General features: G+C 52.3%; 2 protein-coding genes across 3 annotated transcripts in view; one reads left to right on the top strand and one right to left on the bottom strand.

The window, feature by feature from the left end:
* The first annotated feature begins 4,343 nt into the window (after positions 1 to 4,343).
* IL15RA (interleukin 15 receptor subunit alpha) lies at positions 4,344 to 11,807 on the top strand. 2 transcript variants are annotated; one of them, XM_074903562.1, is made up of 7 exons: positions 4,344 to 4,515; positions 9,696 to 9,896; positions 10,034 to 10,108; positions 10,785 to 11,018; positions 11,193 to 11,222; positions 11,485 to 11,542; positions 11,667 to 11,807. In XM_074903562.1, the coding sequence occupies exons 1-7, from the start codon at positions 4,443 to 4,445 to the stop codon at positions 11,764 to 11,766; spliced, it is 771 nt and encodes a 256-aa protein (XP_074759663.1). In that variant the 5' UTR covers positions 4,344 to 4,442; the 3' UTR covers positions 11,767 to 11,807. The 2 variants fall into 2 exon arrangements, with proteins under 2 accessions (XP_074759663.1, XP_074759662.1); XM_074903561.1 differs by having other exon boundaries at positions 10,782 to 11,018.
* Positions 11,808 to 13,852: 2,045 nt separating this feature from the next.
* FBH1 (F-box DNA helicase 1) overlaps positions 13,853 to 26,644 on the bottom strand; it is a 29,869-nt gene continuing 17,077 nt past the window's right edge. The window contains exons 10-21 of the mRNA XM_074903560.1: positions 26,325 to 26,553; positions 25,383 to 25,470; positions 24,623 to 24,709; positions 23,426 to 23,562; positions 21,158 to 21,257; positions 20,861 to 20,982; positions 19,033 to 19,108; positions 17,685 to 17,882; positions 16,907 to 17,032; positions 16,180 to 16,286; positions 15,205 to 15,336; positions 13,853 to 13,981 (exon numbers count right to left, since the gene is read on the bottom strand). Of these exons, the coding sequence (XP_074759661.1) occupies positions 13,862 to 13,981; positions 15,205 to 15,336; positions 16,180 to 16,286; positions 16,907 to 17,032; positions 17,685 to 17,882; positions 19,033 to 19,108; positions 20,861 to 20,982; positions 21,158 to 21,257; positions 23,426 to 23,562; positions 24,623 to 24,709; positions 25,383 to 25,470; positions 26,325 to 26,553 (1,522 nt within the window). The 3' untranslated portion in view covers positions 13,853 to 13,861. The remainder of the gene's footprint in view (positions 13,982 to 15,204; positions 15,337 to 16,179; positions 16,287 to 16,906; positions 17,033 to 17,684; positions 17,883 to 19,032; positions 19,109 to 20,860; positions 20,983 to 21,157; positions 21,258 to 23,425; positions 23,563 to 24,622; positions 24,710 to 25,382; positions 25,471 to 26,324; positions 26,554 to 26,644) is intronic.

The following is a 26,644-nucleotide window of genomic DNA, read 5'->3' as shown; positions in this document are numbered from 1 at the left end:
CACATGCTACATCCAAGGAGAAACAACCACAACCCCAGCAGAACTCCTCCACCACTTCTGCTCAACCTTCCCAAAAGCAATACATGGTGAGACCATGAGGGATAGCTCAACCCCAAAATTGTTCCTGAGATGTTCAAAGCAATTGAAAACAGACAACTCTCAAACTCTTAGCTTGGACGCAGGATGGCGAAGCTCTTTGAAAATACAGACGTACTCAGCCCTTGGTTATCTCCATGTCCTATGTGAGGGATGCTTTAGGATCACATCCTTGTCTGGACGCATGGATGATGTGGGAAGGATCCTTTGGTGCTGTGTGTTGGGGGACAGGGCACAAGGGGCTCCCCGAGACAGGGATCAGGCAGGGCTCAGCAAGGCGATGCTAGAAATCAGCTCTGATTTTTTGTAGAAAGACTTCCTACTGAAAATGTGCTGTTCTCAGGCATCGTAAGTGTCCAGTTTGGCGAGTATAAACACTTGCACATAGTTCTGTTTATCTTATTGAAGATTAGCACCCACAAAGCTTGTTTTCACAAGGATAAGGAGCCAACCGAGAACTTATAGGTCAGGATTAAAGGGAGGGCAGGAACAGAGGACATTATAGGAGGGGTCTGCTATGGGCCGCCCGACCAGGAAGACCAGATGAGGCCCCTCTAGAGACAGACAGGAGCAGCCTCATGTTCACAAGTCCTGGTCCTCATGGGGGACTTCAACCACCCAGATATCCGTTGGAGGGACAGCACAGCAGGACATAGGCCATCCAGGAGGTTCCTGGAAGGTCTTGGTGATATCTTCCTTCTCCAAGTGATAGAGAAGCCAACAAGGAGAGGTGCTGTGCTGGACCTTGTTCTCACCAACAAGGAGGGGCTGGTGGGGAGTGTGAAGCTCAAGGGCAGCCTTGGCTGCAGGGACCATGAAATGGTGGAGCTCAAGATCTTTCTGGCAGTGAGGAGGGTGCACAGCAAGCTCGCTACCCTGGGCTTCAGGAGAGCAGACTTTGGCCTCGTCAGGGATCTGCTTGGTAGAACACCATGGGATAAAGCCCTGGAGGGAAGAGGGGCCCAAGAAAGCTGGTTAGTTTTCAAGGATCAACTCCTCCCAGCTCAGGAGCGATGTATTCTGACAAAGAGGAAGTCAGGCAAAAATACCAGAGGCTGCATGGATGAACAAGGAGCTCCTGGACAAGCTCCAACACAAAACAGAAGCCTACAGAGGGTAGAAGCAAAGACAGGTAGTCTGGGAAGAACACAGAGAAATTGTCCTAATGGCCAAGGATCACGTTAGGAAAGCTAAAGCCCTGATAGAATTAAATCTGACCGGGGATGTCAAGGGCAACAAAAAAAGCTTCTATAGGTATGTTTGTGATAAAAGGAAGACTAGGGAAAATGTGGACCTTAGAGGAGACCTGGTTACCTGGGACATCGAGAAGGATGAGGTACTTTATGACTTTTTTGCCTCAGTCTTCACCAGCAAGTGCTCCAGCCGCAGTGCCCAAATCGCAGAAGGCAAAGTCAGGGACTGGGAGAATGAAGAACCACCCACCACTACTCCCAGAGGTGCCCATGCTGTCCCTGGGGTGCTCGCCCACTGCCCACCGCCAACCAGAGGGACCTTGACAGCTGGAGAGGTGGGCCCAGGCAAAACTCATGGAGTTCACCTAGGCCAAGGGCAAGGTCCTGCCCATGGGTCGGGGCAATCCCAAGCACAAACCCAGGCTGGGTGAGGAGGGGATGGAGAGCAGCCTCCAGGAGAACAACTTGGGGGGGCTGGAGAGTGGAAAACTGAACATGAGCCAGCAACATGCGCTGGCAGCCCAGAAAGGCCCCGTGTGCTGGGCTGCACCCAGAGCAAGGGGGGCACAGGGCGAGGGGGGGATTCTCCCCCTCTGCTCCGCTCTGGGAGACCCCCCTGCAGGGCTGGGTCCAGCTCTGGGGCACCAACAGCAGAAGGACACGGACCTGCTCCAGCGGGACCAGAGGAGCCACGGAGATGCTGGGGGGGCTGGAGCCCCCCTGTGAGGACAGGCTGGGAGAGTTGGGGGGTTCAGCTGGAGGAGAGAAGGCTCCGGGGAGACCTTAGAGCGGCCCCCCAGGGCTGAAAGGGGCTGCGGGAAAGGGGGGAGGGACTCGTCATCAGGGGGTGTAGGGATAGGATGAGGGGGAACAGGCTTAAACTGAGAGAGCGGAGATTTAGATGGGATCTAAGGCAGTTTTTCACTGTGGGGGGGCATGAGGCCCTGGCACAGGCTGCCCAGAGAAGCTGTGGCTGCCCCCTCCCTGGAAGGGTTCAAGGCCAGGCTGGACGGGGCTTTGGGCAACCTGGGCTGGTGGAAGGTGGCCCTGCCCGGGGCAGGGGGGTTGGGACTGGATGATCTTTAAGGTCCCTTCCAACCCAAACCATCCTGTGATTCTATCACAAAAATCCTCACCCAGAAACAGGTATGACACGACTGGGTTTTATATGACTTTTGAAGGAACTCTTGGAGAAGAAGAGTAAAGCCTTTGCAGACTGTAGTTTCTTTACCGAATCCCAGTATCACTACCCTCAGCTATTTCTTGTGTAAACTGCTTGTGAACTCTAACCTGCTGACTGATTTTCATTACACCGATCATGTGAAATCACAACCTGTCCAGAGTACATAGATTAAAAATTTTGCTTAACCAACAGCTATTTAAAGACCAAGCCCTGGGCATCTGGGATCCCACTTAATTGGTCTATAACTGGTGCAACGTTTTCATCTCCGTGAACGTTTCTAGTCGTGATCCTCAGGCATGTACACCTCGTTCTCAAGGTTTGCGGTCTTGTCTTTTTAGAAAGTCGCTTTTTCTAAAATACATTTGGCAGGACCAAGTGGATGTCAACTGGTTGGGCCACCATCGATGACATTCCTTGGCTTTAGAGGAGGTTGATGATCTCCTTGCTGGGCACAGGGGGAGTTTACCCAGTTCTCATGAGGAATTGCTAACTGGCCATGAAAAATTATCTTCCAAACAGCCCCTTTCCTTCCCTGTTGCAGTTATTGTGAAGCTCTTTTCCAATACCCATTGCCAAGACAAAAAGACCTGCAGTCAAGAGGAAAAAGACTGAGGCAAAGCCAGGAGCCCACGAGCAAGGAGCCGTAGGGTGGTTTTTGGGGGGGTTTGTTGTAAACAGGCCCTGTGGGAGTAGTTTTTGGGGGGTTTGTTGTCAACAGGCCCTGTGGGAGCAGTTTTTTGGGGGGTGTCCTTAAGCAGGCCCTGCGGGAGCAGGGTGGCCCCAGACAGGCGGCAGGTTCGAGTCCAACCGCAGGAGCTCTGCAGATCATCCAGGGCCTTGAATTTTGAGTTTCCCTGGGGACCAGCAAGCTCCGGCTCCATCCCTGTGAGAGCTGCACCCCCAGATCCCCCCTCCAAGGGCATCACACCCATCCAGATCCCCCCAAGCACTGAAGGGGAAGAATTGCACCCCCAGGGCACTGCATCCCCCTGGTACCCCACCCTCCTCCCCCCCCTCCAGCTGCCACATCCCCCTCCTTTTAATATTTTTTTATTGCACCCCCCAACCGAGCACCACAGTGACCCCCGGTTATTGCATCACCCCAGGTGCTGCTTTTTCCAGGGATACCGCATCCCCCCACCCCTGGTCATCACATCCCCTCTCCCCACTCCTCAGTATTGCACCCCCTTGGGTAATGCAACCCCCCGGCCCCCCTTCAAATATTTCACCCCCCTGGCATTGCACCCCTCCTGGGTATCTCAACCCCCCTGGCCTCCCCTGGTATTACATCTTCGCCCCCAGGTTTTGCATCCCCCCCAGGTATCTCATCTCCCCCCCCCCCCCCCCCCCCCCGAGGTGATGAATCCCCCCATCCCCCAGTATTGCATCCCCCCCCCAAGGTATTACAACCCCTCGGGTAATACGCCCTCCCCTCCTTCAAATATTTCATTGCCTCTGGCTATCTCCCCCCGCCCCCCCGGTATTACATTCTCCCCCCGGTATGGCACCCTCCCAGGTATCTCCCCCCCCCCCCTTTCCCGGTATTACATCCCCCTCCAGGTATCGCATCGCTCTCTTCAAATATTTCATCCCCCCAGTATTGCACACCCCCAGTTATCTCCCGTCACACCCCCCCCCGGAATACATCCCCCCCCCCCCCCCCGTTATCGCACCCTCCCAGGTATCTCCCCCCCGGTATTCCATCCCCCTCCAGGTGTTCCACCCCCCGGGCATCGCACCCCGCTCGGGTACCGAATCCCTCCCCCGGGCACTGCACCCCCCCGGGCTCCCCATCCCTGCAGGACCTCCCGGTGACCGGAGGCGAAAGCGAAAGCGAAAGCGAATGGGGAGAGCGGTCCGGGCCACGCCGGGCATGGCCGGCTGCGGCGGCGGGCGGCGGCGGGGCAGAGCCGCGGAGCCTCCGCGGGAGCCCTGAGCCCCCGGCCCGGCCCCGGGGCCGCCGCCGTCCCATGGCGCGGCCGCTGCTGCCGCTGCTCTGCGGTACCGTCGCCCTCCTGCTGCCCTGGGTCGCCGCTGATACCGGTAAGTTGGGGCTTCCCCGGGCTCCCCGGCTCGCCCCGGTCCGCCCGCGCCCTCCCCGGTCCGCCCGCGCTTCTCCCCGGGGTAGCCGAGCTCCCACTCGGGGTCTCCACGCTGCTCCCCGGGGTGCCCACGCTGCTCCCTGCACACCCACACCCCTCTCTCGGTGCCCCATGCACCCCCCCAGGGCACCCACACTGCACCCTGGGGTACCCTCGCTGCTCCCTGCATGCCCACACCTCTCTCTGGGTGACCCATGCCCACCCCTGGGGTACCCATGCTGCACCCTGGGGTGCCCACACTGCTCCCTGCATGCCCACACACCTCTCTTGGTGGCCCATGCACCCCCCCAGGACACCCACACCGCACCCCGGGGTTCCCTAGCAGCTTCCTGGGGTATCCATGCTGCACCCTGGGGTGCCCACGCTGCTCCCTGCACCTTGGGGTGCAAACGCCGCTCCTTGCACCCTGGGGTGCCCATGCTGCTCCCTGCATGCCCACACTCCCCTGTAGGTGCCCCATGCCCACTCCTGGGGTACCCATGCAGCACCCTGGGGTACCCACACTGCTTCCTGGGGTGCCCACGCTGCCCCTTGGCATGCCCACATCCCTCTCTGGGGTGCCCACACTGGTCACTGCATGCCTACACCCCTCTCTACATGCCCCATGCCCACCCCCAGGGCACCCACACTGCACCCTGGGGTGCCCAGGCTGCACCCCTGTGTTCCCCTTGCACCTCTGCGGGTGCCCACGCCACCTCCCCACCAGCATCCAGGGAGGCTGGGGGTGATTTTTAGGGTCTGTGTGATGGACCCGTGGGAGCTGCATCACCGTGAGATTTCACCCTGGGTGGGGTCTGTGGGTTTTCCACAGGATTATGCCTTGGCCACGGCCGAGCAGCGCCACTGGACCGGGAATGTCGCATTGTGTCTCGCCTCTCCAAAAGCACAAACCCACAGAGTCATTCAGGTTGGAAAAAACCCTTGAAGACCATCAAGTCCAACCGTTCTCCCAGCACCAAGCCCAGCACTAACCCACGTCCCCAAGAGCCACGTCTATGTGTCTTCTAAATACCTCCAGTTTGGGGACTCCACCACTCCCCTGGGCAGCCTGTTCCAGCGCTTGACAACCCCTTTCAGGGGAGAAATTGTTCCTAATATCCAACCTAAACCTCCCCTGGTGCAACTTGAGGCCATTTTCTCTTGTCCTATTGCTTGTGGGGAGAAGAGACTGACCCCCACCTTGCTCCACCCTCCTGGCCAGGTAGCTGTAGAGGGCCAGGAGGTCTCCCCTCAGCCTCCTCTTCTCCAGACTGAACCCCCCCAGTTCCCCCAGCCGCTCCCCAGCAGACCTGTGCTCCAGACCCTGCCCCAGCTCCGTTGCCCTTCTCTGGACACAGCAGCTTCAGGAAAAATCACCATCGCAGCTCAGCGTGGACGGGGGAGCCACTGGCAGCACCAGCGTGACCATTAGGAAATAATTAACTGAAGATACAGGAATTGTGGAAGATTTATGTGGAAACGCAGGAAACAGCGCTGGAAAGGCCTGCAGAAGTTCAAGCTGACTTTATCTCTGTCCCTTCTCCTGGCTCCTGTCTGCTGTCAAAGCTGCAACGCCCTAGAAAACAGATTTTTTCCTATTTCCAAACAGCTGGAGGGGGCAGTGAGGGCTGTAAACTGACTGCAGTGCAAAAAACACGGCAGAAGAGGTGCAGGCACTGCCAAATTGCCAAATGCATCTCAGGAACAGGCTAAAAATATTTTCCCAAGGGCAATATTCTCCCACAGCCCCGGCCCAGACCTGCAGGCTCTGTTCCTGGTAGCGCTGATGCAATCAGGACCGTGGTGTGAGGCAGAAAACGTGGTTATCTGGGGTGTTAGAGAACAATAATAATATTTATTGGTTTTAATTCAGTTGGTGGATAATTCGGGAGGTGCCACAGCCCCTCTGTGCTGGCCGTGCTGATGCATCCCACAATGCTGGCACTGGGCATCACATCCTCTCTTGCTTTTCATCCCTGGCACAGCTGGTCCATTGTAAATATTTTTTCAGTTAAACCGTGAAAAAGTTGTGTTTATTTTTGTGATTTTGGTGTTTCTCATGAATTCTACCATTCTTGGGCACAAACTTTTGAAATTTTTCTCCATTTTGTTTGGCTTATGGTTTTTAAACCACTAGGAGAAAATGAGCAGCGCTCCGGCCCTTTGGCTGATAATTTTCTAAGAAAAATAGTCAAGTTTTCCCGATGTGGATTCTCTGGTGTCTAGCTGTGGTTGTGCAGCCCCCTGCAGCCCCGTGAAGCTGGAAGGGGACATCTCCACGATGTGGGATGACAGCACACAGCAGCATCTCCATCCCAGGACTCACCCTGGACACGTGCCCATGGTTTGTCCCAACGTGCTGGGACAAGATGTCCCTCACCAGCGTCATTTGAGGTCGCTGGTAGAGAAAGCCAAACAAAATAAACCGAAAATATGTGCTTAATTCATGCCAATACAAAAAACCCTGAATAATGCACGTATGTCATCCTGGAAATGTACTAACAGCGGGATGAAGGGAATTCGGATGGAAATAAGGCAGCTGGAGGTATTTTCCCAGGAAGGCTGGTACCTGGCACCATGGTTTGGGAGGTCAGTTAACGATGAGACGAGTCTTTAAGCACCAGGGCTGATATGTCAGTGGGAAAACTTGACCACAAAGTTCAGAGAGAGCGGAGACAAGGAGAGATGCTTTTGGCTATCCTGGAAGAGTCTTGTGAACTTTTCCTTGAATTAAAGAAGGCAGATGTGGGTTTTTTTTCTGCGTGCAAGTCCCTGGATGGTGCCCAGATCCAGGGGATTTTATCAATCTGCTTCAATAAAAAAGAAAATAAGAGAGGGAGAGGTTTGTAGTTACCACAGATCTTGCTTGGAAGCAAGACTTTATAACGGTCACAGCTCTCCCCATCCATCCATGTTTACACCATTTCCAATTCAGTATAAAGGTTTAAAAGCAAAACTAAATCTTGGCCACACATCTCCAGGGCTGTGACAGCACCAGAAATCTGAATCCCTAAGGATTTCCTCTCCTTTTTACCCCTCGGCACGTGTTTTGTCTCAGCAAACGGACTGAAATCAGTGCAGCGATGGCACAAGATGCCGGGGTCATGATCCTGGAGAGCAGAGACACCGGGGTCTTGCTGTCGAAGGATTTGGGCGTTTTTTGGAAGAGATTATTTTACAATCAAATCAACCAGAGAAAAAAGTGCTTCAATGGGATTAGGATGACGAGATTAGGTTTAAAAACTGAAAGTCATAAATGGGCCTTGCATGTCCTTGTTTCTTCCAGACTTTTGACATTTCTGGCTGGATTTCTTGCTCCACTCCCTTCGCAGACTTGGCTGCAGGTTGTCTTGGCACTGGAAGGGCTTTTCATTTCTTTTGTGGCACGGCTTCAGGCCTGGCGACATGTGAGGGCATTGCAAAACGGCCCGTGGCGTTTCCTCGAAACACTCCCAGAAATTTTGCTGCCACCCCAAGAGGAGGCTGAGAACCAACGTGCTCAGCACATCCGTGGCTGCCACAACACTCGTGCCCTCTGGGCACGGCGGCTGCAGCTCTTTGGGGTGACCCAGAGGACATGTCACAGCCCCACCAAAACGGGGCAGCCCCCTGCCCTGGGATGTTGTGGGGATAGATAACAGATTGGGGCAGGATTTTTAGATTTTTATCTCCAGGTGTTTTGGGTGCCTGGAGGAGCATGTTGTGTCCCCACTGCCACCGTGCTTCTGTCCTCATTGTCCTCCTGTCTCCACCATGCTCCTGTCCCCATTGTCCTCCTGTCCCACCGTGCTCCTGTCTGCATCATGTTCCTGTCCTCACTGTGCTCCCGTCCCCACTGCCATCACACTCCCGTCCCCATCACCGGTGCATTCCCGCCCCCAGCGTGCTCCTGGCATCGCTCTGTCCTGGCCATGCCTTGACTTGTCCTGGCTGTGCATCACATCCCGCACATCGCTCCATCCCAGCTGTGCATTGCTCCATCCTCGCCGGATATATTAGGAAGGATTTCTGTGCAGAAGGGGCTGTTGGGCCTTGGAATGGGCTGCCCAGGGCAGGGGGGAGTCCCCGGGATCCCTGGAGGGGTTGAAGAGTCGGGCTGAGCCAGCGCTGAGGGGTCTGGGGGAGTTGGGAACGGTCAGGGGGAGGGTCATGGTGGGGCTGGAGGAGCTGCAAGGGCTTTTCCAAATGAGATGAGTCTGTGATTCTGTATATTGTTCCATCCCAGCCATATATTGCTCCATCCTGGCTGTGCATCGCTCCATTCCGGCCACGCACTGCTCCATCCCAGTCGTATATCGCTCCACCCCAGCCATGCATCACTCCTTCCCCGCTGGGGACCACTCCAGCCTGGCTGTAAGTTGCTTTATCCCCACTGTGCATCTCTGCATCCCAGCGCCGGAGCATCACCTCTCCACAGTGATTCATGTCAGGAGATAGGAGCAGGCAGTAGCCAGGGTCGTGGGTCCAGGCATGGGCATGGTTTTGAGGCAACTAAGAAACTTTCTCCATTGCACCAGAGAAATTCTAACATCCTCTTATGAAATCGACCTCAAATCAAGGCCAAAGGGGAAGCACAAGCCCTTCTGTGGATGAAAAAAAGCCGTAACTCATAGATCATCACTGCCCCATCGCCTGGCCATGTGATGCTCAGATTTCAGCTGCCTCCGGGGCTGTGGGCTGCAGCCTCCGGGAGGGAGAAAACCCCAGGAAGTAGCTGGAGAACTCACACAGTGCCTGGAATTCTTCGCGTCCAGCTGCAAAATGAGCAGAGAAGAAAGAGGGTGGTGAGTGCAGCTGAAACGCAGCAGCTTGGGGGCAGGTCGCAGCCAGGATGGTCGCTGCAGGGGAATGAAATTCTGTAAGAAGTCTTCAGTGACCAGAGGAGCTGCTCTAAGTGACCACAAACGTGCCAGAAACGGAGCTTTCCCCTTCTCCATCCCCCGTGCACAGCCACAACCAGCTCACCACTGTCTTTCTGCAGGCTGGCTGGGGCTTTCCCAGCCCTGGGGCACCACTGATACTCCATTCCCAGCCCCAGGCAGGATTTGTCCCCCTCTGGGTGCTGCTCAACACAGCGAGCCAGGGCCAGAAGGTGCTTAATCTCCCTGAATCTCTTTTTTTTTTTTTTCCCCTCTCCTCCAGCAACACTGCGATGCAGCCGGCCCAAGGATGTGGCCAACGCGCATATCGACGCAGACAACAACTTGCTGCTCAACACCCACCTGCGCTACACCTGCAACCCGGGCTACAAGCGCCAAGCTGGTACCTCCAGCCTCATCCAGTGCGTCCTCCTTGAGGGGTCCAGCGAGCCCGACTGGACCCAGACCACGCTGAAATGCATCCGTAAGCCCTCGCTCGGCAGCCGGGACGCGATGGGGACCGGGGCGGGGGGACACCTCCATCACCAGCGTGGCGGAGGAGGATGCGGGGCAGCCCGGGGGTTGTTCTTGATGGTGTTTCCATGTTGTGTCTTCCCAAAGGGGACCCAGCTCTACCTCCACAAACCCCCAGCCCTGAGCTCCCGACCACGTCGCACACTGAGAGGACCCAGAGGGGTGAGGAAGGGGCAAACGCAGCCCACGGGGTGGGGGGTTGGTTTGGGGATGCTGTGACAGTCGTCGCAGCAAAACCAGCACTGCCGTGGTGTGGAAAGCGAAGTATTTCAATTGCATGATTGAGGAGCGGCTGGGGGAACTGGGGGGGTTCAGTCTGGAGAGGAGGAGGCTGAGGGGAGACCTCCTGGCCCTCTGCAACTCCCTGCCAGGAGGGGGCAGAGAGGGGGGATGAGTCTCTGGAGCCAAGGCCCCAGCGCCAGGCCCCGAGGGAATGGCCTCAAGCTGCCCAGGGCAGGGTCAGGCTGGCTCTGAGGAAGGATTTCTGTGCAGAAGGGGCTGTTGGGCCTTGGAATGGGCTGCCCAGGGCAGGGGGGAGTCCCCGGGATCCCTGGAGGGGTTGAAGAGTCGGGCTGAGCCAGCGCTGAGGGATCTGGGGGAGTTGGGAACGCTCAGGGGGAGGGTCATGGTGGGGCTGGAGGAGCTTCAAGGGCTTTTCCAACCCCGATGGTTCTGGGATTCTGTGAATTAATTCCGTTGCATGAAATGATGCCATTTTGTAGCTGTATCGCCCCCGCCTGAACCAGGCACGAGGCTGGGCACCAAAATAACAGCACTGCCTGGACCATGCCTGACCGCAACCTCAACTTGAAAGATTTTACACCATTTCCCCCAGCAGGATCCACTGATACCAACCCAACCTCCAGCCCCTCTCCAGCAGCAGCGCCTGGGCTGCCCAGAGCTGCCAGCCAGTCGCCCGTGCCCCCAGCCCCTGATGGGCCACCACTGGAGCCATCCACACCACCGGAGATGCCCCCAGCACTGGAGACATCCACACCGGGAGAGGGGACAGCCCAGGGGACATCTCTGGGGACAACCCCACTGCCTCCTACCCCTGTGGACCACACTGCAGGTCAGGCCGCCTCTCCCACCAATGGGGCTGGTTTCAATGGGCAAAGGCTCTTTTACTTTTTCAATACTTTTTTCCCTCGTTTCCAACCCTCTCTTTAGTGAGGGTCCCCCCAGACTCCCTCTTTTTCCTGGCTTTGCAGCTAAAAAAAATCTCCATTTCTCTTTACTTTTTCAGTTTCCATCCCGATCCTGGCCCCTTCCATTGGTAAGCCTGGCAAAAAGCTTATTTTGGCAAGCAGGGTCTTGTTTTCTTTATTTTTTTAGCCTAAAAGCTCACCTTGGGGCTGTGGGAGGTTTATGCCATGGTCGAGGGCAGTGCCTCCAAGGGAGGAAGGGTGCAGCACCCAAATTTCTTCCCCAGGGTGGGGAGGGCACCTTGTGAACACGCACAAAGCGTTTTCAGCTTTTTGTGGAGCCGCTTGGTCCCTTGGCCGGGTGTTGGAAGATGAGTCAAATCTCTCCCGCAGGGCTCTCGGTGCTGGTGGTCGCTGGCGTCGTGGCCTGCTGCTGCTGGAGGATGAAAATGTAAGTGTGTCAAGCCCCATGAGGGCTTTCCACCCCGGTGATGAGTTGTCCTTGGTCTCTGCACTTTCCTGAAAGCCAGGGGAAAGACCTTTGGGTGTCGTTGACGCTCCTCTCCCCTCCGCAGGCGCATGAGGCCGGACTACGCGGCAGTGGCCATCCCCATGGTGGCTCGTGCTGCTGAGAACGAGGAGGTGACACCGCCCGGTGTCTTGCCCACGGGCTGAGCACCCATCACCGGGCAACTCGGTGCACCCACCAGGCTGGAGGATGCTCGGGGCTCCCACAGGAAGGCGGATGCTTCCCCGAGTGGCGGCAGTGGCACGTGGCAGAGCGCATCCCAGTCCCCAGCCGCCCTCTGCACCGGAGCATCCTCGCCCCAGGCACATGCAGCTGCTCTTCCCAGCATGAAAAAGTGACTTTTGTGGGTGAGACCGCTCCAGCACCCAAAGGTGAACAGGTGGGTGAGCCCTGTGAGCACCCCAGGGTGGTCTGGAGGTGGTGGACGTTCTGCATCAGGAGGTGGAATTTGGAGGAGGTGGTCCTGGGGGTGCTGGTGGGTGGCAGGGGGCGAGCTGGAGGTGTTTGGGGTGCAGGGAAGAGGGTTTGGGTGCTGGGGGGTGAAGCTGGGCTGCCCTGCCCTGAGTAGCACCCATTCCCTGGGCAGGAGCATGGCCAGCTGGACACCAGCCCCAGCCCTAGAGCTGTTTTGCCCCTAAATTCCCCTCAGAACCCAGAAAGCAGTGCTGAGCATCCCTCCAGGGTGTCCTCACCCCCTTCCTGCTCTCTTCCAGCCAGCCACTGGTGCTCCCGCGACCGCAGCCACGGGGGCCGGCGCCGTCCCACCGCGGTCGGCACCTCGCCCACAGCTCAGGGATCCTTTGGAGGCACTTTCAGCACCAACCCCAGGTGCCCGCCGGCTCCGGCCGCTCGCAGGGGACCACAAGCAGGAGCGACTTCACTACAGACACTGTCAAAGACTGAAGGCAACAGCACAACTTAGGAAATATTCTTCTTTGTGTGTTTTCCCTTTGTCCATTGTCTGTTGTTATCCACTCGTTTCCTCCGCGCTGCAGAACAGGCAGCTTTATACTGATGCCTTTTTATGTATAAATGTTTATATATTGTGTATAATAATTGTGCATATAATTGTGTATAAAAGTAATGGACACAGAGCAGTTGATTTTTTGTCTGGGCGGGCAATGTGGGGAGGTGAGCGGGGACAGACAGGAGCTGGGGTGGGGTGAAATCCATCTCCACAGCAGCGAGGGCTTTGCAGTTACACCAAAGGTCCATGTCTGGGCTGAAGTTCTGCCCGTGTTTAGGTGAGGGGTGGAGTTGGTGCTTTGGAAGCCAAAGGAGAGGCAGGGAAGCGGCTGCCATTCAGTGAATCAACTGGAAATCAACAGGATGCATAAAGCTTCCTCCAGCAAACACCGCTGATGGCTCTGGGCCTGTGTCCAAGAAGAGATCTCTTCTGAAATTGGTTTCAGTTTTGATCTCCACATGGTACAACAAGCCAGGGCGTCTTCAAACGGAGAGCATAAGCTGCCATCTGATTTACAAGAACCATTACGCTGCTTGCACCACTGCTACTGTGATGGTTGGTAAATAAGTGCAACCCAAGACGACTTCTTAACAGAAGGGAAGAGGAAAAAGGAAGCACTAAGGCTTTTTGTTGTTACAGATTTAACTTCAGCATTAAAAACACTCTCCAGTTTGTCTCTGAATTAGACTGAAACCAAACCAAAGCAGTTCTTCAGACGCTGCCTCTCTTATTCCCTTATGGTTTGCTGCAAGGAGAAGGGAAACAGAGTCTGGGGAAACCCCTTGGCTGTCAAGTAAGGAAATTAATTCAGCTGGGAGACATTAATGACTTCCTCCCAGAGCTGATAATAAGAAAGTCCATTTTCTGGGAATGAAGTGTTTCTTCAGGTACTTTTCAGCGTTGCATTTTCTTTTCCATTAGACCAGAACAGGCAGGGATAGCCTGGCAGTTTGGTCACTGGAGGTGTTTTGCTGGTGACAGAGGTAATGGAGGGCTCAAAAAACCCCCAAACCGTCCCATCTGATACAGTTTATATAGTGCATATTGTTGCGTGCAGAGATGCAGCACTAGCCATGCTGAGCAGCTCTTGGAAGGCTGAAGAAAAGGTCTCACACCTTGCAGAGAGCCTGGAGGGTTCCTCTTGGAGTTGGTCTAACATCCTGCTCCAATATCCACCCGATTTTGGAGCTGGGATGTGACATCAGGCCTTGTCCCGTAGGCAGGCAGGAGGGCTCTGGGGTGCCGCCAGGGCTCTGGGGAGCTGGAAGGCTTCGTTAAAGCTGGGTGGGCTGTTGCTGAAACGCTGGGAGAAAGGTGAGCGGTGCCAGAGCGCCAAAGCGCTGCTGCGTGCAAGCGTGACAGAGGTAGCCACCAGCATCCTTGCTGCCGTTGCTCTGGTGGGGAGACAAGAGGAGATTTAAGAGAAGAGGAAGGCTGGAGGAAGGCTTCCAACCCCAGGCAGAACCCTCTCACATCCGCAGAAGAGAAAAAGCATCTCCTGCCACCTCCCTTGAGAGGAGATCCCTTAAGGGACAGATTGTTTAATAGTTGCAACGACCAAAATGTGCCTGTGGGGGTTTTTGCTGGTGAAGGACAAGGCTTTGCCTGTCTCTGCTGCTGATGGCTCTGAGCTGGGGTTTAGTCTAGACCTGGTGGGGTTTAGTCTGGAGAAGAGGAGGCTGAGGGGAGACCTCCTGGCCCTCTGCAACTCCCTGCCAGGAGGGGGCAGAGAGGGGGGATGAGTCTCTGGAGCCAAGGCCCCAGCGCCAGGCCCCGAGGGAATGGCCTCAAGCTGCCCAGGGCAGGGTCAGGCTGGCTCTGAGGAAGGATTTCTGTGCAGAAGGGGCTGTTGGGCGTTGGAATGGGCTGCCCAGGGCAGGGGGGAGTCCCCGGGATCCCTGGAGGGGTTGAAGAGTCGGGCTGAGCCAGCGCTGAGGGATCTGGGGGAGTTGGGAACGCTCAGGGGGAGGGTCATGGTGGGGCTGGAGGAGCTGCAAGGGCTTTTCCAACCCAGATGGTTCTGGGATTCTGTGGTCCTATGAGCCATCTGCTCTCTCCTGTCCTGGTCACGGAGCTCCCACTGATTTACCATGTGCTCAGTGGGGGAGCTCAGCCTTCACTGCACCCTCTGGGCAAGGACCCACCCTGGCACCAGAAGGTGGGATCAAAGCTGAACCCAAAAGTCAGATTGTCACTGGGGTGAGGGGTGCTCTGCTAAGCCCACACGGATGTTCCATGACCTCAACAGAGACTCTAAGAGTCAGATACAGGATCTGACACAACAAAACCCCCAAACTGGCCCCACCTGAGGCCACAACTAGTCTCAGAAGGGAGGTTAAGGCACGAGTGGATCTGTGGGATCTGCAACACCACCCCGAAGTGGGAAGTGACCCCCAGTTAGGAGCCGGGGCTGTGAGCAGAAGCAAAGGGCTGGGGAGCCATGGGCTATGGGACTCTTCCCGCTCACTTCCACCCAAGCTCAACGCCCAGCATGTCCCTCCCTGGTGCGACAGCTCAGAACAGTCACAGCACCCAGCTGCCCCACAAGTCACTGGAGGGGCTGGTGAAGGCTCCTGTTTCAGAAATGTGATCTCAAAAGCCCGGGGAGGGGACATACGTGAGTCAAAGGCAGCTTCTTCACAACCAGCCTGCAGCCGGGCTCCAGCGTTCTTGTACACTGTGGCACAGAACAAGCTACAGCAGCCCCGTCCTTTGCAGCCGCACTCAGCTCCACTCGAAGAAAACCCTCCTAAGAAACAAGAAAAAAGAAAAAACAGGAACACCACCACTCAGAGGGAGCTGAGATACTGAAACGGGTTGTTTCATATTTTTATTTACTCCCTGGGAAGTGACTTGCAACATTATTGTTTTTAAAATAAAAACCAAAACATCTCCAAATCCCTGGTAACAAAAATCAAGCAGAAAACAGCAGCAGATCATGAGGAAGTGAATAAAGTGGAAACTACTGCAGGCAGAGAAAAGGGAACCCACACGCTTGCACTGAGATAAGAACTCAGGCCCTGCAGAAGACAACACCCAAACGTAAGGACTGAAAAGAAAAAATAATGCTGCAACCTTGTGTCTTGCTGCTGCTGAAATCACAGTACAGAGCAGCGTAAACTGAGGGAAAAATGTGTCCTCAGCTATTTTGGTCTGTGCCAGCACAAGCCAGGGCACAGTCCATGTTCAGCATAAGCTGAATCTCACTATAGTCTTCTTTTATGCTTCTCTACCACACACTCCTCCTCCAAACACAATCATCGGAGACGGGCAGATTTTATGGGTAGTGGGTGCTGACTCTCCTGGCAGTTTTTTAAATTAGCAGCTGCCCATCCTGCCTGAGACATCATCGCTTGCAGAGCTGCCTCAAAACTCCAAACCCTAACGGGATTCCCAGCGGGGTGGCTGGGAGTTTGCCCTCCCTGGCTGCCTGCTCTGCCTCTGGAGCACTCACACAGCGGCTGAGGAACTGCTGCAGCTCACAGGGCTGCTCAGCCAGACCCCACGTGACAATGGCTTGTTTTAGTGCAGGTATCAGGACCCTAAATCACCCCACTCGAGGATTTGCTTACCTTGGGAAGGTTTCACTTACCCCAGCCAATGCTAAAAGGTATTCCAGGGACTTCGACATTAGCAAACACTTCTTCGCACGTGTCACTGCTACATAGAGCAGGTTCCATTCATCCTCAGGATACATGGCTAGGATGGAGAATAGAACATTCATAGCTTTAGAGAACAAGAATGAACAGCTCTGCCATTCTACTAATGCTTCAGCTAGTATTTCTGGGAGGTGCTTCTCTGGGAGAGCATGAACTTGCAGAGCAGCACAGCTGTGCAGCACCCTCCTGCGTTTGCTGTGCAGATCCTGCCAGCACCGACAGCTCCTGCCTCATTCCATCTTCCTCCCCCAAAGGCAGGACTCTACACACCTAGAGAAGCAGCTCACTGCTACATGTTTTCCCACCTCCCAGGCACAGGCTTGGCACTGGGGGAGTTTCTCAGTCTCTAGATTCACTCTGCAAGCTCCTCTCTGCTCGCTGGGAAGGGACGGGCTCTTCGAAAGCACGAACTGTGGAACTTAAGCAAAGCTCAGTCTATCCCAAGTGTGGAGTTGGTCTTTCTCTGTTGTTAGACAGCTACGAGCTCGACTGCAGGAATATTCCCCTGCCTCGCTGTGAAGGAAACTACAAGATCAAGAATCGCTAGGACAGCCAGTGGCACGTGCCACCACTGAGAAACTCAGGGGACAAGGGCTGGCAGCACACTTTGCTTTCCTGCTTTCAGAGCAGGCTGGGTACCACACACAGCTGTTTCCTTACCAATACTGAAGTTAGTTACTCTCTGGTGATCCCCACTGCGACACGGCACTTTCACAAAGTCATCTGCAATCATCACTGTATCAAACTCCAGACCTTTGGCTTGGTGGACAGTACCTATTATGTAATCTGTAACCCATGCACGTGGGGAACAAGAAGGAAAAAGAAGGGGAAAGATCAGTCATCACAGCAATAAAGGTATTTTTAATTTCACAAGGCGCCAAGTCAAATGAAATTATTTTATTCTGCATTCATTTCACTTCTCTCCAAATACAAATCAGAAGCAAAAAGAACCTGCATTGGAAATCTAAACTGCTGAAAACAACTTCTTTGCCAAGGAAAATACCTGGTTGACAGCAACCTGAGCCTCAGCCTCAACTCCCAAGCAGGAATTCGCTTTTTCTGATGAATTTTTAACGTGATTGCTTTGTCCCCTCCCCAAACTTTAGTCAGCAAGTTACAGGGCCGTTCCTACAGGAGTGCCAAAAAGCAGGACAAAACCCTAGGGCTTTCCAACTGGAGGAAATAATTGTGTCCAAAAAAGTTTATCTGCTTGTAGCAAAGTCACATTAAGCAATTCTTTGGTGGCAGATTCATTGCACTGAACTCCACGTGGAGCCCCAGATGTACCCCAAATGCTGCTGTTCAACTTCCTTTCTCCCTAAAAGACTGACTTGATCCAAAGTTAGTCTTTTTGCAGAACAAGGTGGATTCAGCGCTGAAGCTCGATTGAAAGAAGAACTGAATTTGCTCCCCTATCAAAGACACAGCTTGGCTTTACCTGCCATAGCTTGTTGTTGCACGTGGCTGCTCTTAATCTTCTGCACCAGCTCAGGGATCCGCTCTCTGTATTTCTCCACTAATGCAATCTTCACTTCCAGGTCTTTGTCTTCGACGCGCTCTGCATAATCCTTGAAACCGATGAAGCCCTCAGTCTCTTCCCATTTTTTGATAAAGGAGTCTTTTATAACAAGATTTGCTGAAAAAGAAAGTAGCAGGTGATATGAGCTTACTTGACAGACACATATAATGGCATTTTAAAATTCTAATCAAATTTCAGAGTAAGTATTAGGGAAGGCAAGTGTGGGGCAGTCGATGGACTGTTGCTGTGGGATGTCAGGGCTTGGGATATACTCCTCGCTCTGTGATCGGTGGGTTTCGCTCAGGATTTTTTCTTTACTGATACAAAACATACTCAAATGCTTTAATCAGAGTGGGTAGTTTCACAAAACAGCTTCACTCTGAGATGCAGCACTGGTGTACGATGGAGGGTACGGAAGTGTAAGGAGCTCAGGAGAGAGCGGTTGGCAAACATGCCCCGAGCTCACCCATTTCTAGAGCGTGTGTCCTAGAAAGTCTGCACAACCTTCCTCCCAGAGATATTCAGAAATCGAAGGGAAAAGATCCTGAGCAGTCTGAAAAGTTTCTAACACAACTTCAGAGCAGCTGGAGGCAGGACTCAGGGCAGAAACAGCCCCAGGGCTCTTCCAACTTGCGTTATTCTCTCTTTTTACCCAGTTGGCAAGGAATTTTCCTGCTAGCTCACCTTCCAAAGAACCGATAACAACACCCATATAATCAATCACTCGTGGCAGTTCAGTAAGTCCTTTGTTTGTCTCTGTGCCCCATATATAAGCTATATATAACAGTACTTGTCTACAGCTGCCATAAGATTTTAAATGAATGATTTACTTCCCAAACGATACCCATCAGTAAAAAGAAAGCAGGTCATTCAGCACACCAGGTTTAAAAACAAAACAGGAAAAGCCTAAGACAAATTAAAAATGAAGTAAAATCAGAAAACACAGGGGAAAAAAAAAATCCCAATTTATGAGTTTACTTGGGCTCTTGCCCTCAACATAAGGCATCACAGCAGAAAGCTTGGGAGGGCTGCATGACACAGGCCCCACAATTTCAGCATTTCTGGTATTAACACCAGTCACTGAAGCAGCCAAAATAGCACAGCCCATGACACTACCATTGAGAAGTCAGTTTTCAACAAATAACTGCAAGAGGAAATATAAAATAAAACACCAAGAAGCATGTTGCTTTCCAACACTGTAGCAAAAAATAAAATGTCTCTGCCGCTGGAGGGAGGATCACAGGGAGAAGGGTGAGGATGGCCTCACCTTTTTTCCGTTCATCTGCGGGTTGACTGAGCTTCCAAATATCATGAATTCTGTCCAGGCCAAAACGGCAAAGACCCTAAAACAAACAACAATTTATCTTAATACACAGGAGTAAAGGTGCTGTCTAGAGTTTCTAGATAAGCTAGCAGGGCCCGGTGGCTGGTGGTGGTGAGAGGGCGGGAGAAAGAGAAATGTGCTGAAGATGCAGGGCTGGTTTCCTGAAATCTCTGGAGCTGTAGCACAACCAAAGGCAGCTGAAAAAGCAAAGATCCAGCCCGCTCTGCAGACAGACAGATAGAACAGGAACTGTCTGACTGGAACTGTAACAGAGCTACGGCAGAATTTTATACTCAAAGTCTTTTCAAAGAAGAAAAAAATTCTGTAATTTTGGGGTTTGGTCATTTTAGCTTCCAAAAGCTGCATATTGCTTTGTTAGAAAGAACTTTAGAAGTTTGTTGTGCCATAAATGCTGCTGGCCTACTGACTCCACGTTGTTCCATGGCAAAGCCAGCTCTAGGCATGACTGCATCCTCTTTCCTGAAGCAATGGGCCACCACAACCAAGATAAACTTGCTAAACTGACTGTAAATGTTTCCCTTTCAATGTTAAACTGAAACAAAAGGCTTTGCTTCGACAATTTTTATTTTCAGGAATTATTTTTTCCCCCCTTGTTTCCCAATTCAGTTTGCTTTGTTCCATTGAAAGAAGTGTCAGTCTGAACTTTGCCTTAATCCACATTGCAAAGGCAGACGAGGATTTTGGTCCTGGGTAGACAGTTCAAACATTCATTCCACTGAAATATGCAGTTTCCCAGTGCAAAAGAGAAATTAAAATATCAGCCTAAAATTCAAAAGACCGGGCTCTTGCTCAAACACATTCAGCACTAGGACAACTGTTCACGTGCTTCTATGTTTCTGGGTGCAGGACAAGATCTCAAATTAAATCATAGGTATCGATGATTCAGAGTCTGAAGACTAATGATTCCTCTGAGGCTTTTGAAATGTGGAGCCTTATTAAAACCTCCCTGCCATTCAAGCACACAAATTTCTGCAGACGTGCGCACACACACGCTCTCCTTCAGACCCGTGGGTGCCTTTTGCAAATGAAAAATCAGTGCAAAGCTCAGAACTGTTGCTCCCTCAAGGGGTTAACATTCACCATTGCTGAAAATCCCTATTTCCCTCACCAAAAAGGCCGGTGCGGCAATTTTCCTGGGTGTATCAACACAGGGACTAGACCATCACAGGATTGGAAATTAGTAATGAGCACAGCACAGCCCTCTGTGGCATCCCCAAGCCCAAAGGTCACCTTCAGCTTCAGCCATTGTCTTTGTCTCTTAAGAGAGCATGAAAAATTGCTTTTTATACTCAGCCTGCAATTATTTTGATTTCCCTAATGCAGGAGCACTGTGCCACTGCTGGCAGCCAAAGGCAGTCAGCAGTGCTCCATCTAATGCAAATACTTGCAGCGACTTGTTCCAGCCACATATCACCCTGCCCCTGCCCCAACCCCATCCAGCAGACCAGAGCTGCTGCCCGCTCAGCTGAGCCTGATGAAAAGAAAAAAAAAAGAAAAAAAAAAAAAAGAGATGAGCCTAAAAAGGGACTGCCTGCACTGATCTGAGAACAGCTGCTCCATAAAACCTCTTCCCCAGCCACAACAGATTGCTGCTTTCCTGCTTGAATATTGGTTTTAAACCTGGGTGCTACAGACAGCAGATCAGTCACACCTATTTCAAGCCACAACGTAGGTGTCTCTGTTACAAGGGCTAACAGGTTTGGGGACTCGAGGTTGGGATGTGAAAGACACGTTGGCAATCTCCCCTTACCCCAATCATGTGTATTTTAATTGGTCTCTCTCTTCCAGTAAGTCTCACAGCGTCCTCAAACACGTTGAAATTGCTCCGTGATAAGATTGTTATCTTTCCTTCCATGCTGCCTCTCACATCACCTGCATGAAGAAATTCCCAGTTAGCCAGGGCAGTCAGAAAGCGGGTTTAGAAACTTAAAAGATCTTCATAAATCAGGATCAATCCTGACACGTTTTGTTTATTTTGCAGCGGCTCTGTAACTCCCAGTCACCGAACAGAGCTGACTGAGCCGAGAGATGCGCCGACACGACTTACCCTTTTGGTTCCCACCCACTAATGTCTTATTCCTGATCCCCTTGCAGACATCCAGAATGGTTGCTCCAACGTAAGCTATTTCAGGACCAAATCTGAAACTCTACGTGGAAAAATGAAGGAAACAGCAGGAAAAGAAGAGGAGCTTGTTAGAACCTACAAAAGTATTACTATATATGGAACTATACAATTCCCACCAACCTTCTGGCCAACCTTTCTCTTAGAAAAAGCACCCAAATCCCCCCCCCACCCCCGACTATTCCTAGAAAGCCTGGTCACTCTTACACCCAAGACAGTAGGAACTGTGCTGTGAGGTGGGACTATCATACAGGGTAAAATGTGGTTTCCAGCCTCTCCACCCCAAGAGTGGCCACTGCCAAAACTTTCCCAGTAAGTTAATGGGATATGGCATATTTGTTCTGCAGCAGGGCAGGGGGTGGAGGTGGTGGAAAAGAGCAGCAGAGCAGGGCTGGGGGTTGTTCTTTGTGCTTTCCTAACCTGTAGATCTGGGGCCAACAGCCAAAGAATCGTGAGGTCAAAGCCCTTATCAAGTTTCCCTAACATCATGATTAAAACCCACCAGTGCCTGGCTGAGCACAACACCTCCACCAGCAAAGAGAAGTGGAAAACCTTGTTACTCACAAAAACTCCACAAGTGAGCTGATGCAAGGCTAGTCCCAAGACTTGTCCCAAGATGTGCCACTGCAAATAAAGGCAGTCCCTGCTCCTGTGTGCCTGTCCCTGGCCCCTGCCCCCCAGGCAGGCTGGCATGGTGCGAGGGGAAAAGGCAGCTCAGGTGGACGAGTGTTTTGGTGGCTGTTCTGGCTTAGGAACTGGTTGCACTGCAGCTTGTGTCACTGGTTTAAACGGATTCATTCTGAAGGATTCCTGAAGGGATAGTTCCTCCCTTATATTAGCGGTGAGAATTGTGTCATCATGTAGCTAATGATACTAAAAAACTAATCAGGGTGAGCTTTCAGTTGGCACAGCAGCAGGTTAGGTAATCCAGCCTGGAGACACAAGCATCACTTGTGCTGAAAGAAGGCAGAAGCTCTATTCCAGGGCAAACTCAGATCAGCTGAAGCTGCTTGTGAAAATTACTCCCTTGGCAAACAGGGCAGGAGATATCACAGACAAAGGGATGGTGGTGGGAGAGAGGTGGCAGTGCTGGAGTTTGTAGAGAGCCAGAAAAAAAGATGGTTTGTGCAGCCAGCAAATATGTCACAGAATCCCAGAATCATCTGTGTTGGAAAAGCCCCTGAAGCTCCCCCAGCCCCACCATGACCCTCCCCCTGAGCATTCCCAACTCCCCCAGATCCCTCAGCGCTGGCTCAGCCCAACTCTTCAACCCCTCCAGGGATCCCGGGGACTCCCCCCTGCCCTGGGCAGCCCATTCCAAGGCCCAACAGCCCCTTCTGCACAGAAATCCTTCCTCAGAGCCAGCCTGACCCTGCCCTGGGCAGCTTGAGGCCATTCCCTCGGGGCCTGGCGCTGCCTCCTTGGCTCCAGAGACTCATCCCCCCTCTCTGCCCCCTCCTGGCAGGGAGTTGCAGAGGGCCAGGAGGTCTCCCCTCAGCCTCCTCTGCTCCAGACTGAACCCCCCCAGTTCCCCCAGCCGCTCCCCAGCAGACCTGTGCTCCAGACCCTGCCCCAGCTCCGTTGCCCTTCTCTGGCCACGCTCGAGTCATTCAATGGCCTTTGTGGGGTGAGGGGCCCAAAACTGAACCCAGGAATCGAGGGGCGGCCTCACCAGTGCCCAGCCCAGGGCTGAGATCCCTTCCCTGTCCCTGCTGGCCATGCCAGTGCTGACACAAGCCAGGATGCCGTTGCCCTCCTTGGCCCCCTGGGCACACTCTGGCTCATTCTCACCCCCCCCAGTCCCTCTCTGACCGGCAGCTCTCCAGCCACTCCTCCCCAGGCCTGTAGCCCTGCTGGGGGTTGCTGTGGCCCAAGGGCAGCCCCCGGCATTTGCCCTCAGTGAAACTCCCCCAGTTTGCTTCAGCCCAGCAATCCAGCCCATTTTTCAGGCCACCTGTCTTCCAAGCCACATGGCTTTCCTAGTGATGGGATCACTCCACTAAGAGGCACAAAAGAGCTCTGCAGTGCAGGGTGTCAACAGCAACGCACACCATTAATCCAGGCAACGCACCACTCCACGGTGACCAGCTCAAGAAGTTTGGCTGTTAGATGCCTTCTGAAAAAGGACGTGAAACATTTTCCACTGCATTAGGGATGTGCCCAGGAAGGGACAGCAGCAGATCCTCATCTTACCTGCGTGAGGTAGTAGATGTGGGTGTGAGGCATGGTGTAGAGGGTATTGATGGCCCCTCGGAAGCTATAGATCTTCTGGTGAGGGTCTCCTACGAGGATTACACCACACGTCTGCGACAGCACAATATCCATGATGGCTGCAGGAAAACAGAGCATTAAGGAGGAGCCTGCTCCTAAACCAAGAGTGAACTGTACAGTATCTTTTGCTTGTACAGAGGCAAGATCTTTTGCCTGGTGACTCACGACATTTAAGAAAGGGTCAACACAGCTTCAGGAGACAACAGACTGGGGAGAAGCAAAGGGAAGCATGTAGTTGACTGGGAGCTCTACAAACATCCTCCCACTATTTCAGACTGCTGGTATTTTTTCCTGCCCAGCAGCTTCATCCCACCCTTGGGAGCCCAGCACAAATCTGGCACCCATCCCCAGTGACCCAGGCTCAGCGCACAGCTCAGCTCTTCGGTTCACTTTGACCAAGGCTCAAGTGATGCTGGCAGACCAACCGCTCGCATCGCACGCAGCCGCCAAAGCACAGCCAAACCCTCACGAGAGCAGGTCTCCAGGGAGTACACTTGCTCTGAAGAAGCCTTTCAGCTGGTTTCATATCTGCTGCAAAAACCAGGCCTTCTTCTGCCCCACTTCTTTTGCCCGTCAGCACACAGTTCCCTTCGCAGAACCGATTCAATTCGCTTTGCAACAGAGAGCTACTCCCCATATCCCCGGCAAAGAAAGCCAGCAGCTTTCTGCTGGGTGACTCAGGAATCCCCAGGGTGGAGCAAGGAACAGGCAAGACTTGCACCCAGTGCTGGGGTGGGGTGGAGCAGCTCTGCTGTTTCGATAGTTGAACCATTTAATGTCTCACCACTCTTGTAATAAACCATGTCCTTGACTATGCTGGTGTTCTGTTTTTCTCTGTGAGCAGCAAAGCAATAGCAAATGGGTCTGGATGGCACATCTGGATGCCCAAAGCAACTGAAAGCAACCCCTCAAACTGCTGCACATGTACTCTTGTAGCCTGCTTACAAGCTGCCTTACTGAATTTACAAGGATCTGGGACCAAGCAACAGAGCAGTTATGTTACAGCTGAGGGGCAGAATTTTCTTGATTGTGCTACTTCCCACACACCCCTGAGTACACAAATGTCCTCTCCGTAAAGTGCTTAGGAAGGTTGCAGCTCTGTCTCCCATCACCACTCACCCTGAGTGCAGTCCTGTGCTTCATCAACAAAAATGGCATCATATCCTGAGAGTTGAGGCTTGCTGAGCTGCCAAAGTTTCAAATACCCTGAGAGAAAGAACAAGGCACGTCAGTGAGAGGGTAATTTTTTCACTGTAAAACACCATGATCTTTAAAACACGTCCCTTTTCTTATAAAAACAAAGTTTCTGGCCCTACTTTTTGCTTGGAATTTGCATGACATTTGGAGCGGTTGTAGAAATCTCTGTTGTTCCCAGATGTTGCTCTGTCTCCTTTGGCTGTAGGAAGGATGAAAAAAAAACCACTCCCAAAACAACCTGACTGCACTGGAGGAAGGCAGCTATGTTGATGACTCCAAAACTCCTAAATGCACAAAAAAAATGACAAAGATTTTCCCCAGTATGAGCTACCTCTGGCACTATCTGCACACATGCTAAGAAGCGAGAGGAAAGCACATGCTGGCAGCAGCAAGAAACACTGTTAGCACTCGTTTGCCCACTGTCTCACCCATTATTTCTAGGATTTTGCTGCCACTCACACACATCTAAATAGTTTCACCATTTTCTGAGGAAAAATGAACAAACTACCAGCCTTCAGGACTGTTTTGAGCTCCCTGGTGAGCCAGTGGTAGGAGAACAGATATTTTATACTTTTTGATGCTCGTTCCTGGTGCACAGCCAGAAGCAAGAAGTATTAATCCATTTATTATAGTTTTCTACTACAGCTCTTTATCTGAAGGCATTTGATACGTGTACTCTTACCATCATAAGTCATCTTGTATTTCTTCTCTACATCTCCATCCAGCTTCTTCATGTTGTTCCATATCTCTCTGGCCTCTTTCACATTGATCTAGAAAGAGAAAACAGAAGGGTCTGGATAGATTGTTTTGAGCAGAAAACCAGTCCAGGCACAGCAAATCTTGAAAGGCTTCTCTGAAGCCTTTCTCCTCCTACTTCTCTTCTGTGTCACCATCAGTTAACTTCTCCTTAACACAGTCTTTTCCAAAGGCAGCCCCCTGAGAAGAACATTGCTTTGGCTCAGCTCTTAGGACCCTGTAATACTGTCCTAACTTCTACACATTAACAGAGACTTTGCGTTTATTTTGGCTTCTCTGGACAGCTTGCAAGGTGCTTAAAATTATTTAATATTTTGAGGCTGTGAGTTCATTCCCTGCCAGAATAACGACTGCAAACTGCATTTCTGCTGGCTGGACTGGATCTGATTGGGTGTGATCAGTGCAGAGCAGAAAGGCTAATTTTCTCCACAACTCCAGCCCACGTTGTTTGCGATGTCAGTGCTGCTTTAAGTGTTGCTAAGATGTCTGTACTCTAAATGAGAATTTTTGGGTTTGGCTCTGCATATCAAAATGACTACAAAAATGTTTATTGTCTTTTCATATAATATCACAGTGCTGTTCAGGCACTGATATAAATACATGCAATCTTTTCTCTCTTTTCCTTGGAGGGAAGAAACATCTGCACTGAGCAGAGACAGTGATACTCTCCTCTCTACAAACCAGCTGTGCGAACAGGGAGAACAAACAGGCTCCAGTTACTTTTTATTTGTCACCAGAGGAAAAAAATATTTTGACGGTCAGTTCTTACAGCTGAAGCATAAATACCTGTGAACTATGAGAGATGTGGGATAACCACAGCCCCTTCTAAACCTTGCAACCCAAGTCTTGCTTCATCTCACATACTCACCTCCTTTTCTATGTCACTGACAAGTTTTCTTGCACCATGAGTATTTTTGAACCAAACAGGAGTGTGTTCTTCGCAGATCTCTTCATCCGAAGAGGCAAAAAAGGTTTCAAGGGTCTGCAAGACTGTTTTCCCTCTTATAAACAGAGATTGTCCCCCACGGTTCTGGAGGAGGAAACTGATGGAGTAAGCTGACATCTTGAGGAACTTCAGCTTGCCTTTTTCGTTATAGCTGTGCCATAGATGACAAAAAAATAAGAGAGACATGTTGAAACACATACGAAAAGCCTACTGGAAAAGCAAGTTTGCTTTTGCTTTTGTCA

The sequence above is a fragment of the Athene noctua genome, chromosome 3, assembly GCF_965140245.1.
Source record: "Athene noctua chromosome 3, bAthNoc1.hap1.1, whole genome shotgun sequence".
NCBI classification, from domain to species: domain Eukaryota; kingdom Metazoa; phylum Chordata; class Aves; order Strigiformes; family Strigidae; genus Athene; species Athene noctua.
This window is presented reverse-complemented; position numbering and strand designations above follow the sequence as displayed.

What these genes read in the sequence shown, in the direction of transcription:
- IL15RA (XM_074903561.1), top strand. Translation starts at nt 4,443, where the DNA reads ATGGCGCGGCCGCTGCTGCCGCTGCTCTGCGGTACCGTCGCCCTCCTG. An exon ending in CTGGGTCGCCGCTGATACCG is followed by an intron (nt 4,516 to 9,695) that starts GTAAGTTGGGGC and finishes CCTCTCCTCCAG; the next exon opens with CAACACTGCGATGCAGCCGG. An exon ending in GACCACGCTGAAATGCATCC is followed by an intron (nt 9,897 to 10,033) that starts GTAAGCCCTCGC and finishes GTCTTCCCAAAG; the next exon opens with GGGACCCAGCTCTACCTCCA.